Source organism: Salvia hispanica, chromosome 4 (assembly GCF_023119035.1).
Source record: "Salvia hispanica cultivar TCC Black 2014 chromosome 4, UniMelb_Shisp_WGS_1.0, whole genome shotgun sequence".
Classification (NCBI taxonomy): domain Eukaryota; kingdom Viridiplantae; phylum Streptophyta; class Magnoliopsida; order Lamiales; family Lamiaceae; genus Salvia; species Salvia hispanica.
The window spans coordinates 39,823,936-39,838,014 of NC_062968.1; the positions used below are offsets into that span (position 1 = coordinate 39,823,936).

A 14,079-nucleotide genomic window follows, 5' to 3' on the forward strand; every position below is an offset into this window, starting at 1 on the left:
AATACTAGGACTTAAATAAAGAAGACGGAAGAAATCCTTTTTGGAATAGGAGAGGAATTCGAAATTCTCTTCAGCTTAGGGCTGAAAATTTCGAAAATTACAATAATTAAAATTGTGTTATTTCTGTCTCCTTTATTCTCCTATTTATATTAAGTTCTTTTTGGGCCCAGACAGGGATCTATGGAAGGTTTTGGATATGGGCTCATCCAATTTACTTTTTACTAATTAAATTGAACCCACAATTTAATATAAGTTATAATTGGAATATTACGAGCAACCACTACAGAAGTAATATTGAACTCTCCCCATCCAAATCCGAAATTACAAGTAATCCGGGTTTCCGTTTAACTTTCATTTCCCGTGCTTAAGATTAAAATGTCCATTAATTAATTAATGTCTGCTATGGACGTAATTAATTAACTTCTTATTAATTCCAAGAGTGGACTTAGCATGAAACACTTATTTATTATTCATAGAGTAATCAAACTCCAACTAGCTAGGTTCCGAATAATAAAACCTTGTTTCGCGCTCCTCTTGAGGACATTATCAAACGAGACTCTCCTCGTGCACGATTCAATATAATAGCAATCCTAGCACCGCTAGATATTGATCACCACTACCCAATATATCAGGATAATTGGGTTACGAAAAACCCGCACCATTTGATAAGTCAAAGTAGTGCATAATCAATACCGTATGCTCAATGCTAACCTACATTGATTAAGAAACAAATATTATCAAGACCTCGCCTTTCAGTAGATAGCCCAAGGACAAGTCTTGCTGTTAGATCCGTTCAGTGCTATACCACACCAATGTCATCTTATTTCAGTAAGGCTTAGAAATATGCGGACTGACATTGCAACCTTTCTCGATGGATAGTCAAATTCCATCTAGGTTGTGAAATTCATCTTTTTCTTTGTTTAGAACTGACCGTGTTACCTTAAAGTGGACGACGCCCACAACCGGTCTACTAAAACAAAGACTTAGACTTTGTTAGGTTAACTTATACATTTAAACATACATTAACATCCATTAAATGTAAAACATAACAACATTATGACAAAAAATAATCTGTTTTATTCCTTGGAAAATAAAATAAGAGTTTTACAATATTCAATCACTCGAAACGTGATTTCTAGTATACAAACTCTAACAATTCCTTGACTTGCCACCTGACTTGAGTGTCCCTCGACCCAGATGGGCTACTCCAGTTTCCAAATCGTGAGCCCTTGCTCATAAACTGTCAGAAAAAGAAACAAATAAAAGAAATTAAAACTATATACACCAAATCTTCAAACACGTAAACAAACTACGCCATTCATCCCCGGTAATGGCGCCATTTGAAGAGTGGTCGAAGAGTAAGCGAGGTGTGTTTGAAATTAAATCTCCTGATCCAGAGAATCCACTAGACACCGGGTCTAAGAACTCAAAGAATCCTTGGGTAACCTGTCGTTGGGCACATAATCACTTCTTTCGCCCTTCATAACCCGCTATAGTGAAAAATATTAGTACAGGGAAGCAGGGATCGAATCTACAGAGACAGATGTGTAAGAAAACATGTTCAAAGACCCTGGAAGCTATTTTTGGCTGCTGCCACGCAATTTTTGGGGTTGAGCTTTAATTTCTAGACTGGGTAAATGAAATATTCTACTCTAACAGCTAGATCTAGGCAGGGACATGCATAATGACTAAAAGTATTTTGAATGACTACTTGACTTGGCAAACGACTTCCTGAGCTAGCCTAGACAGACGAAAAGCAAAACGTGGGGACCATTTCCTAAAACGGCATAGTACGACTGGAAAAGCTGCAAATTAACTAACCTAAGGACTAACTGACAGCGACATCATCTTCTCTAACTTTTATCACGAAACAACCGGTGAAAAACAGAGCAAATAAAAATCGAAACAGGGCAGACGAAATTAAACCGATGGACACAAAGAACGACTAAAACTAACACAGATCCATGACTACTAGACGAGGCAAGCAAGTAAATAGAATTTAAAACATCATAACCATGCAAATGCGAACAGATTTATACGTCGGATGCTTCATCCACTCCGGATCCAAGCCATCCACAACAATCAAACACCATTTCCATCTCCGATCTTCACCAATTCAACTAGATTCAACCGATCAACCACAATCTCCAAGCAATTCAAACTCCAAACTCAAATCAACCAACAATATCCACCAAAGCAAACAAATAAAAAGACAATATCATAACTGGAACCAAAATAGAAATATCCATAGCAAAATGCGAAATATCCAGCGAAACAATAACAAAGCATAGCCGAGCTTCGAACAACAAAGACTCGGGGAAATACGGAATGTAAAGCGAAAAGCAGTAAAGGATTGTATCTTCGCCTCCGCAGAGACGGTGTTACACCACTACCAAATCTGAAACGTGAACTCCCCAGAATGATTCCCCTCAAGTGTGTGTAGAGAAAAATGGAAAAACTAAGCTAAGAGACGAAATGGAAAGAGAGATGATGATCATGTTGATCGCGTGCTCTTATTTATAGTGGATAGAGCTTCTAGACTGTTCCTGTGATTCCCATTTAGCCCTCCAATTGGATGCTCCTCAGTCTAGTTACTCTTCCTTCTTCCGCTCACTGATAAGGCTAATTTCATGCATCGGTTATGTGGTGAAAAAACACTTTATTTTACTGGGTCTAACGCAGTTTTTAAGCCAGGTGTGTGAAGGAAATCGCTAGATCCAGGAAGAGCTGGAGGCAAGGGACTAGCGAAGGAAAGTGAGCAAAGTTGAAGAGAAAAATGGCTGGACGAAGGGAGTCAAAAGCTGAGGGTAACAAAGACTATTCATACCTCGCTGGACCCACTTCCACGCCTATATATAGAGGAGCATGCAGCACACGCCATAGACATGATTTTGCTCTCAGCTCACACACTTACACACACTTGGGAAAAATGGGAATTCTGGGGTAGTTAGGGGTTTCATCTTCGGAGAAAGTTAGTGGTAACACCGTCCTCACGGAGGGCGAAGATACAATCAGTTTACATTCAGTTTTTGCACTGTTATTCCGTCGAACTTCAACGTTTGGGAAGTCGATTTGGTTGTTTGCTACTTTCGATTATCTATGCATTTAGTTTATGTCATGATGGTGTTTATCTTGTGTTGATTTATGTTGATTCTGAGTTTTTGTTTGAGGTTTTATTTCGGTAGTTGAATGTTATTCTCTGTTTTGGATGTTTATGTGCTTGATCTGGGAAATAGGTTGTGGATCTGTGTTGTTGTTGTTGATCGGTGGTTGATTGGCGAATCTGTAGCTATGGATATAAATTTGGACGGAGTTTGTTTCGGATGCTTGGATCCGGAGTGGATTTAGCATCCGAAGTTGGATCTGAACAGGGGAATCAAGTTGTGCATGGATTTCGAACCTTCTGCTCTCTTTTAATTTTACTTCGTCTAGTAGCCTTAGATCTGCTTAGTTTTAATTTTTCTTTGTTTAATTGCTTTAAATTCAGTCTGCTTTGTTTCGATCTACGTTCTATCTCTGTTTCTACTGAAAGTTTTATGCAAATTGTTGGAGAAGATGATGTCGCTGTTAGTTAGTACTTTAGTTCGTTGTTTTTCAGCTTTTCATCCGTACTTTACCTTTTCAGCAAATGGTCCCCACCGTCAGTTTATTTCCCAGGTCTAGGTAATTTAGGGAATAGTTTTCTTAGATCTAGTAATTGCCTCGTTTTTTTCCATTTATATGCATGATTTCTGTTTCTGCCTAGATCTAGCTGTTAGCGTAGCAGATTTCAACTCCAAGTTTAGTTTAATTTCCTCAACCCAAATTGCGTGGCAGCAGCCAACCCAAAAATAGTCCGAATCCTTGAACATGTTTAATTGCGCATTCATCTCTGTGGGATCGATCCCTACTTCCCTGTGCTAAATTTAGTATACGTGGTTGAGGGTTTTTGAAGAGGTATTCTGTGTGTCCGACGACCGAGATCTTCCAACGATCCGTGAGTTCCTAGACCCTGTGATCTGGTGGATTCGCTGGACCTAGGAAGCTTGTTATTCCATTCTGTGCACACAGTCTAAACAAAAAAAAAGAGCAGCTTCAAATACACACACCAAAAATGATTTGATGGAATTCTGATTTTTTGAGTGTGTTCCTTGTACATGTGATTCGATTAGTGAGATATTCAAGTTCACATTCCCGTGGAAGAAGATGAAAACCGAACCACATAACCAAGCCTCATTTACAGTTTTGTGCGAGATTAGAGTTTGATTGTTTCGTTTGTGTTCATATCATTTTGATCGGACTGATCGAGCTAAGATTCACATGGAGAATCTACCTAAACAAGATACTCATGCTCACAACAATGCACTCAACAATGCTCTTTTCTGGTTAATCTCTCTAAGTTCAGTTGATTGATTACCTCCAGAAATAGTTGATACACTCACTTATATATGTGCAATCTTCTACTCCTTAAATAACCATATAACAACTCTCACACACAAGTTAGGAACTAGCTGGCTCGATTCCCCAAATAATTGCAGTTAGCATTCTAAAAAGGCATGAGATTAAGGTAATTTATCCTCAATTTAGGGACACTTTTATTTACGTTTGAAATTGTTGTTATTTTAAAAAAAAATTCAATGTAAATAATTGCATTTCTAAATTTTGTGTTCTTTAAAGATATACTTTTTGTAGTGGTATCGGCTTTTTGATTTCGATAATCATGCACCCATTTTTTTTAGTTTCGGCATTTTCATTTCGATCAAACTTTATTTATAATGTCATCGAACTAATTAATATTCGCCCCGTGAACTTGGTGTTAAATCTAATAAGGAAAATTATAATTGAAACCACAACTTTTGATTGACTTAAAAAGTGAATACTTTTAATATTATTCTATATTATAATGGTCGGTTTTGGATGGTTAATAATTAATTGATGAAGATATAATGACGAAAAGTATAAAAATCATAACAAATATAATCAAAATTTTAATTGCTTGAAATAATTAAAAAAATGTTCAAAAGTTATGATTTAACTAAATACTTCTATAAGTTATGGGATTGATCACATAAGTTACGATTTAAATAGCAATTTTCCCAATCTAATACTATGAAACAATTTGTTTTAATGTGAATTTTCTACTGTCCTTAGAGCATCCACAATGGATGCCCTAGTGGAAGCCCTAGTGAGAGCCCTAGTGGTTGCCACGTCAGCATGCCCTATCTTTCTGCAATGGTGGAGCCCTAGTGCATTCCCTATCTCTCTGCAATGGTGGAGCCCTAGTGCATGCCCTATCTCTTATCCCCTTTTCATTTCAATTTTAACCACTAGAGTTGTGTCCGGGTGGAGAGTTTGTATTGATTACCGTGCTTTGAACGCAGCCACTAGGAAAGATCACTTCCCACTCCCTTTTATAGATCAAATGTTAGATAGGTTGGCAGGATATGAGTACTACTGTTTTCTTGATGGGTATTCGGGTTATAATCAGATTTTAATTGCCCCAGAAGATGAACATAAGTATGCATTTGTGTGTCCATACGGAGTTTATGCTTTTAGGAGAATGTCATTTGGTTTATGTAATGCTCCAACTACTTTTCAGAGATGCATGATGGCAATTTTTCATGACATGATTGAGAAAATAATGGAAGTGTTTATGGATTGCGTCGGAAGTGTCAATTGCGTCTGGCGCTGAAACACTGCCATTGGTGGTGGAATTGCGACTGTTGATTTCGGTCGCAGCTGTTTGGGTTTAGGGGAATGGCTGACGAGGGTGGGTCGGAAGTTCAGGTGGCTAATTTGGAGGAGCAGGAGGTTCCAGTTCTGGGTCATGATGGAGATTTGGATTTGAACTCAGTTCAGCGATTGGAACGGATGAAAGCCCCTCACCCCGTTGCGGCACGTGGTCGACCTAGAAAAAAAGCAGTTCCAAAATCGCCATTGATGAGAATGGCGGAGATGAGGAAGGGTGGTCTACGGGGTAGAGCTCTGCGACAGTTGGGGCTCAAAGAGAAGGAGGGTTTCGATTTGAAATCAAGTAAAGGAAAGAAGGGTCGCGCAGGAGGGGGTTTAAATATGGCGATGGAAATTTTGAAATGTAATGATGCTGATGGTAATCCTTTGGAGATTTTGGGCTTGGAGGGGAGTGTGGATGGTATTGAGGGTGGTGATGATGGAGTTGTAGTTGCCTTGGCAGGGGAGGTGGAAGGCAGCCTTGTGAATGTGGAGAGTATTCATGTTGATGAGGTGTTTGATGATTTGTTGCAAAGGGCTGATGGGGAGGAGGATGTTATGATACCAGTGAAGGAGGCTAAGGTGGTTGGTGAGTGTGATGAGGGAACTTTGAGCTTGATTGTAACTGAATCCTTGGTAGATAATGCACTAGATCTTTGTGAGGCACAGCCACTGCAAAACATGGTTTTCTTGCTGCCAAACAAAAGCATGGAAATTAGGGAAAACCCAGAGATGCTGGACACTGGAGAAGGTGGTATTAAATGGGCGAAGTTGCAGGAGGGAAATCTGCAGGATCAGCTGATGGGTGGGATGTTTTCACAGGAGGAATTCCCACCTCTGAACAAAAATACCTCTCAGCAGGCTAAGAGCAAGGAGCTCGGCCCTTCATCTGAACAAAAGGGAAAGGGCAAACAAGGGTAGGGGTGACACAGAATGAGGTGGCCGGTGGAAACAGACAACCTTATTTTATGCAGCATGGCAACGACTCCTCTATGAAACAACAAAACACCAAGGCAAGGGCAGTTAAAAATAAAAATGGGACCGAACAGAAGCAATCTTTTGCAAACATGATTAAGAATGTAGAGAGGGACCCTACATACTTCGAGCCGGAGAAGATCAAGACGATTGGAATAGTAGGAGAAGCTGCAGGACTACCCTCCATCTACTTCTCTAGCTCTAACACATCCTTTCATGCTGAGAAACTGGGTCATGCGGTTGTTGGAAAGTTCTCACACTCCATACCTACGGCTCAACAAATCCAGAAAGCTCTCCAAGGGATGAAACTTGTGGGTGAGTATTCTTGGAGTTATATCAATGCTAAACATATATTGGTACAATGTAAGCTGATTGCAGATTATGCTAAAGTTCTTAATGGACCGAATGGTATGCCAGTTTGGTTCATTGATAGACATCCTATGAGGTTTGATAAGGCTAATTTCATGCATCGGTTATATGGTGAAAAACACTTTATTTTACTGGGTCTAACGCAGTTTTTAAGCCAGGTGTGTGAAGGAAATCGCTAGATCCAGAAAGAGCTGGAGGCAAGGGACTAGCGAAGGAAAGCGAAGGAAAGTGAGCAAAGTTGAAGAGAAAAATGGCTGGACGAAGGGAGTCAATAGCTGAGGGCAACAAAGACTATTCATACCTCGCTGGACCCACTTCCACGCCTATGTATAGAGGAGCATGTAGCACACGCCAGAGAGATGATTTTTTATCTCAGCTCACACATACACACACTTGGGAAAAATGGGAATTCTGGGGTAGTTAGGAGTTCATCTTCGGAGAAAGTTAGTGGTAACACCGTCCTCATGGAGGGCGAAGATACAATCAGTTTTCATTCAGTTTTTGCACTCTTATTCCGTCGAACTTCATCGTTTGGGAAGTCGATTTGGTTGTTTGCTACTACCATTATCTATGCATTTAGTTTATGTCATGATGGTGTTTATCTTATGTTGATTTACGTTGATTCTGTGTTTTTGAGGTTTAATTTCAGAAGTTGAATGTTATTCTCTGTTTTGGATAATTTTGTGCTTGATCTGGGAAATAGGTTGTGGATCTGTGTTGTTGTTGTTGATCGGTGGTTGTTTGGCGATGCTTGGATGGAGTTTGTTTCGGATGCTTGGATCCGGAGTGGATTTAGCATCTGAAGTGTGGATCTGAACAGGGGAAACCGAGTCGTGCATGGATCATGAATTTTCTGCTCTCTTTTCATTTTACTTCGTCTAGTAGTCGCAAATCTGTTTTGTTTTAATTGTTCTTCATTTAATTGCTTTAAATTTAGTCTGTTTCGTTTCGATCTACGTCTTATCTCTGTTTTACTGAAAGTTTTATGCAAATTGTTGGAGAAGATGATGTCGCTGTTAGTTAGTACTTTAGTTCGTTGTTTTTCAGCTTTTCGTCCGTATTTCACCTTTTCAGCAAATGGTCCCCACCGTCAGTTTATTTTCCAGGTCTAGGTAATTTAGGGAATAGTTTCTTAGATCTAGTGATTGTCCTGCTCGTTCCAGTTACACGCATTTTTCCTCTTTTATCTAGATCTAGTTGTTAGCGTAGCAGATTTCAAATCCAAGTTTAGTTTAATTTCCTCAACCCAAAATTGCGTGGCAGCAGCCAACCCGAAAATAGTCCCGAATCCTTGAGCATGTTTAATTACGCATTCATCTCTGTGGGATCGATCCCTACTTCCCTGTGCTAATTTTAGTATACGTGGTTGAGGGTTTTGAAGAGGTATTCTGTGTGTCCGACGACCGAGATCTTCCAACGATCCGTGAGTTCCTAGACCCTGTGATCTAGTAGATTCGCTGGACCTAGGAAGCTTGTTATTCCTTACTGAGTACACAAAAGTTTGAGCTTCAAGGATGTTCAAATGGACTCCGGAATTTGACCCATTCTTTGAATCGCCTATTGCACCTATCTGGTGTAATTTAGTGGGTCTGCCCATACATCTCTTTGAAAAATCGACTTTGTTTGCCATTGGAGGACTTCCAGGTACACCAATACAAGTTGATTATGCTACCTTCTCTAAAAAACGGTTATCCTTTGCTAGGATATGTATTGAAATTGACATCTCTAAAGCTCCTCTAGAGGAAATTGTGATAGATATTCAAGGGAGAGAATTTTATCAAAAAGTCATATGGGATAGAATTCCCCATTATTGTCAAGTTTGTAGACATGTGGGGCATTCGAGGGAGGCTTGTTATGCAAATGGTAATAAGGAGAAGCCGACACGAAGAGATTACAACACCCCTTATGTTAAACGGCAACAAACTGATGTGAAAGCAAGGGAGAACAATGGAAAACAAAAGGAGATGGAGGTCGAGCAGGTAGACATTCAAACTTCAATGGTTATCCCTGTGACTGTCTCTAGTTTGGGAACAGAAGTGATGGCAGGAAAGTTGGAAAATCAGAGGCCTTCACAGGTGACAAAAGGAGGTGTCCCGGGCTCTGATTTGTTTGAGGACGGTTTTAAGACCTTCTAGAGCAAGAGGGGAAGATCTTAGGGGTTCAGGGGAAGGGGACAGGGTAGGGGCTTGGGGAGGTCTTATTCGTTTGACCGGGGCAGGGGAGGGAGAGGTGATCTTCGGGGGGGGGCTTAGCGGGAGCGGGGAGGGAAGAAGTGTGAAAGGTGGTTTCCGGGATGGGTTGGATGATAGGCCGGAGGGCGCCTATAAAGGGATGTTTGATATTCTGGCAACACAGCAGGAGAGGGAGCTGGAGGAGGTTTCTGGGGTTTTAGCGCAGAGCTCCTTCCTTAATCCCATGTTTTTTAATATGCCTAATGGTGATTGTGAGACCGAGGCATATGAAGATGAGAAGGACTGGGAGCCGGATGAGGATCAAGAGGAGTTGGAGAGGCCAGAGCCTGGAAACTTATTAGAAAAGAGGGAGGCTGAAGCAGTTGATAATCGAGCCCAGTTTGATGATAGTATGCACAAGAAGGGGAGGTTTGAGACCTCGGGAGAAATACAACTGCCTTGATGACTTTCAACATGCTAATATGGAATGCTCGTGGTGTAGCTAACAAAAATACACAGAGCACCATTAGATTCTTGATAAAATCTCATAGAATTTCGATCATGGCTTTCATTGAGCCTCTTAAAATACCAAAGCCAGATCTCTTCAGCAGAATGTTTGGTCTTCAGTTCAAAGGAGTAAATGATAATGGGCAAATTTGGCTTTTTGCTGAGAATGGCTTTGAGACGGATGATTGGGACATCTCGGAGCAGGTTCTTCATGCTCGCATATCTTCTGACCTTTTTCCTGTTCCTTTTCACCTTTCAGTTGTGTATGGGAAATGCTGGAGGGAAGAGAGGCTCCCTATGAGGGACAAACTCAGGGATCTTGCTGCTAAGATGGAGGGGCTCCCGTGGCTGGTAGGAGGGGATTTTTATTATCTTCCTCACTGAAGAGGAGAGACAAGGCTCTAACAAAAATAGAACAAGGGAAATGGTGGACTTTGCAAATGCCATAAGTGAATGTCAGCTCCTTGAACTTGATGCAGATGGAGCAAAATTCACTTGGGCCAGAGGAAACATTCTTGAAAGGTTGGATAGAGCGTTGATTGGAGAGGGGTGGCTGAACCTCTTCGCAACAACAAGAGTCACTAATTTGCCTAGGGTGATGTCAGATCATAGACCGTTGTTGATTCAATGTCAGATGCCAGGCCCTCCTATTCGGCCATCTTTTAGATTTCAAAATATGTGGGTGAGACATCCCACATTCTTAAATGAGGTTAAGAGGAGCTGGATGGAGCCCACGGGTGAACAGGGGATGATGAACTTGCAGTTGAAGCTGTGACGTTTGAAAAAATGTCTTAAATGGTAGAACAAAAATGTGTTTGGAGATGTTTTTGAGAAGGTGAAGCAGGCTGATCTTGAAGCCCAGGAAGCGCTCAAAAAGTTTGAACTTGATCAATCCCCTATCTCTAGGATGGAGATGAACAGAACCGCAACAGAACTTGTGCTAAGATTAAGAATGGAGGAAGACTACTGGAAACAAAAAGCAGCTGTTAAATAGACAGTGGAAGGAGAAAGAAACGCTAAATTCTTTCAAGGGTGGGTCAAACAGAAAAGAACAAAATCTAGGATCCATTCTATTGAGGAGGAAGGTCGAATCATAACAGAGGATGAAGAGCTGCGTACCTCGGCTGTAGAGTTCTTCCAAAATTTGCTAACTTCTGACATTGAACAATTACAGGAACCAGACTCGGAGCTCCTGGCTTCCCTGCCTCCAGATGTCAACATGAGTGAGTTAGAAAGTTTACCTATGGAACAGGAAGTTAAAAAGGTAGTTTTTGGAATAAATGCAGATAGCGCGTCGGGGCCGGATGGGTTATCTTCACTCTTCTTTCAAACTTGCTGGGATATTGTTGCTTGGGATGTTACTAATGCGGTGATTGATTTCTTTCAAGGAGCTCAGATGCCAAGAGGCTTGGCGGCAACCATGATCATTTTGATTCCTAAAAAGAAGAATCCTACTATGTGGTAAGATAAGCCGATTAGCTTGTGTAACGTTTCAAATAAAATTATCTCAAAGCTTTTGGCAACAAGAATGGCACCCCTGCTCCCTGCCATCACGGTTCCAAATCAAAGCGGCTTGATTAAAGGCCGGCTCCTAAGTGATAATGTCTTGCTTGCTCAGGAAATGTTCCATGAGCTCTGGAAATGTAACCCTTCACCAAATTTGGCACTTAAGCTAGATATGGCTAAGGCGTACGACCGTGTTCAATGGCCGTTCTTAATAAAAGTGTTGAGAAAGATGGGATTCTCGGAGATGTGAGTGGGGATGATTGAGAGATGTGTAAATCCGTGTTGGTTCTCTATTCTCATTAATGGATCCCCAGCGGGATTCTTCAAATCCTCACGGGGGTTGCGGCAAGGGGATCCTCTATCCCCATCCCTATTTATTCTGGCAGCAGACTATCTCTCCTATCTCTCTAGAACCTTGGATCCTCTCATTTTGGGGAACAAGAAGATGAGGTATTGCACGGCTAGGTATTCAATGGGAGTGTCTCACCTGGCTTATGCAGACGATATTATCATTTTTACCCAAGCTAGGAGGGCTTCCCTCCGGAAACTCAAGAATTGCCTCAAGCATTACATGGAAGTCTCAGGGCAAAAGATTAACGATGGGAAGAGTTTTTTCTACATTGATAAAAAGCATGAGGGGTGGGCAGCGGGAGTCACTTCAGTGGGAGGTTTTTAGCAGGGCAGCCTCCCATATATCTATCTTGGTGTCCCCATTTTCCGCGGAAGGAAGAAAACAAACCTTTTCATGTTTATTCGAGATAAGATCTCGCAAAAGATGTTGTGTTGGAGTCATAGGCACCTCTCTTTTGGGCGTAGGCTCACCCTTGTTAAAAGCATTCTTGAAGCTATTCCGGTTCACATTTTCCAAGTTCTTGAGCCAACAAAGGGAGCTCTTAGAATGTTGGAACAAGTCATGGCTAGGTACTTCTGGGGTTCTTGTAACACAATAAATAAGACTCATTGGATCAAATGGAAGGATGTTTGGAGACCCACCTCAGAAGGTGGCCTTGGCCTTCGATGCATGGCAGATTCAGTTGAAGCCTATAGCTTCAAGCTATGGTGGAGATTCAGGGAGCAAAACTCTTTATGGGCTCAGTATATGTATAAGAAATACTGGTCAATCTCGTCCTCTCTTAAGATCTATAGATCCAATAGATTCAGCCCTATATGGAGGCGAATGTTTAAGGCTGGGATCAAATGTCAAAGCCTCATTAGATGGATGTTAGGAGAGGGGAAGATAAGTTTTTGGGACGATATTTGGCTGAAAGATCAGCCAATTTCTGATTTTTTTCTCCATGACAGGGACTCCTTCTTTTGTAAGAGTGGAAGATTTCTGGACAGATACTAGTTGGAAAGAAGAGGTTATCCTTGATCTGCTGGATGAGTGGGGTGTGTCGAGAGAGGTATGTGGAGAGATCATGGATACACCTGTGAATAGAGGAGCTAAGGATATTGGTAGATGGTCCTTGACCCCACATGGCAATTTTTCTGTTGCCTCGGCTTGGGATTTGATAAGGAACAGAGGAGAGAAAATGGAGGTGTATGAGTTCATCTGGGGTAAGGGCATTAGTCCTACAATATCTGTGTTTCTTTGGAGACTCTTAGCCAATCGTATCCCGGTGGATGCAAAGCTACAATGGAGGGGTGTTTCATTAGCCTCTAAATGCCATTATTGCTCAGAACCGGACATGGAAACTAGACTGCATCTTTTTGTAAATAGCGAGGCAGCAACGGGTGTATGGAATCAGTTTGCAAGATGGTTCCCGCAGGCTCCGAATTTTGATAGGGGAAGATGCAATCTGGAGGGGCGTTTGAGGTGGTGGCAAAGGTACACATAAAGCAATGATAAACATCATCTCTGTATCTTGATCCCTTGCTTGATTTTCTGGTTTTTGTGGACAGAAAGAAATGGGTGTGTTCATTTGGGGAAAAGTTTCAAAGTGGAAAACATTTGTAGAAGAATTGTCATCAATTTGAAGAATCTGGTCATGGCAGGTCACTTAGGACCGGAGCAATGGAGTGAATGTGAACCAAAAGTGGATTTCATGGTAGCACAGTCCGCAAAGAGTAGAAAGAAGAGAGCAGAAAAGGTCCTGTGGAGGCCACCTGACTAGCCTATGATTAAAATTAATACTGATGGATCATTTGAGGGGCGAACAGGGAGAGCCGGGGGGGGGAGGCGTTGTGCGGAATCATCTTGGAGAAACCTTGGAGGCATTCTATACGCCTTTGGTTGTGATTTCTGGATTTGAAGCTGAGATAAAGGCCTTGTTAGAAGGAGTGAAAGTTGCCAAGCGTCACGGACGGCTCAATCTGTGGCTGGAAACAAATGCAAAAGTTGTGAGTTTACTGCTGGAAAAGTGGCAGCTGGGGCCGGCAGAAATAAGACATACCATGGCCAAAATCATTTTGGAGCTTCGAGGGACACAGTGGAGGATATCGTACATTCGAAGGGAAGGAAACAAGGTAGCAGATTACCTAGCTCTTGTAGGGAAAGACAACCAAGCCTTAGAAAGGTTTGAAGGAAACAACATCCCTGCTCGGGCAAGAGCTTTGGCTAGATTGGATCAGCTCGGCATGCCTAGCTTTAGATTTTGAGTGTTTTGTTTGTTTTCCTAGCTTTTCTTGTTGGTTGAGGAAACTGTAATTGGTTGTGTAATACGTCTTCTCCTTGGGCCTACTTTTGGGAATGGTCTTTGTTAAAACTTTGTTTACATGATATATATGGGATGAGGTACCTACTCAACCCTCCACCGTGAAGGTGTTAAATCAAAAAAAAAAAAAAAAAAAAAGAAATTGTGGAAGTGCCACCTCCCAACTCATCCATGGAGTAGGGTATATA

At 41.4% G+C, this 14,079-nt stretch overlaps 1 protein-coding gene across 1 annotated transcript; it reads left to right on the plus strand.

The window, feature by feature from the left end:
- Nucleotides 1-13,373: 13,373 nt before the first annotated feature.
- Nucleotides 13,374-13,835, plus strand: LOC125221049. The gene has a single exon (XM_048123177.1). The coding sequence runs from the start codon at nt 13,374-13,376 to the stop codon at nt 13,833-13,835; it is 462 nt and encodes a 153-aa protein (XP_047979134.1).
- The last annotated feature ends 244 nt before the right edge of the window (nt 13,836-14,079 follow it).

Bases quoted from the DNA above. Each gene is read 5' to 3' on its own strand.
- LOC125221049 (XM_048123177.1), top strand. From the start codon at position 13,374: ATGGATCATTTGAGGGGCGAACAGGGAGAGCCGGGGGGGGGAGGCGTT.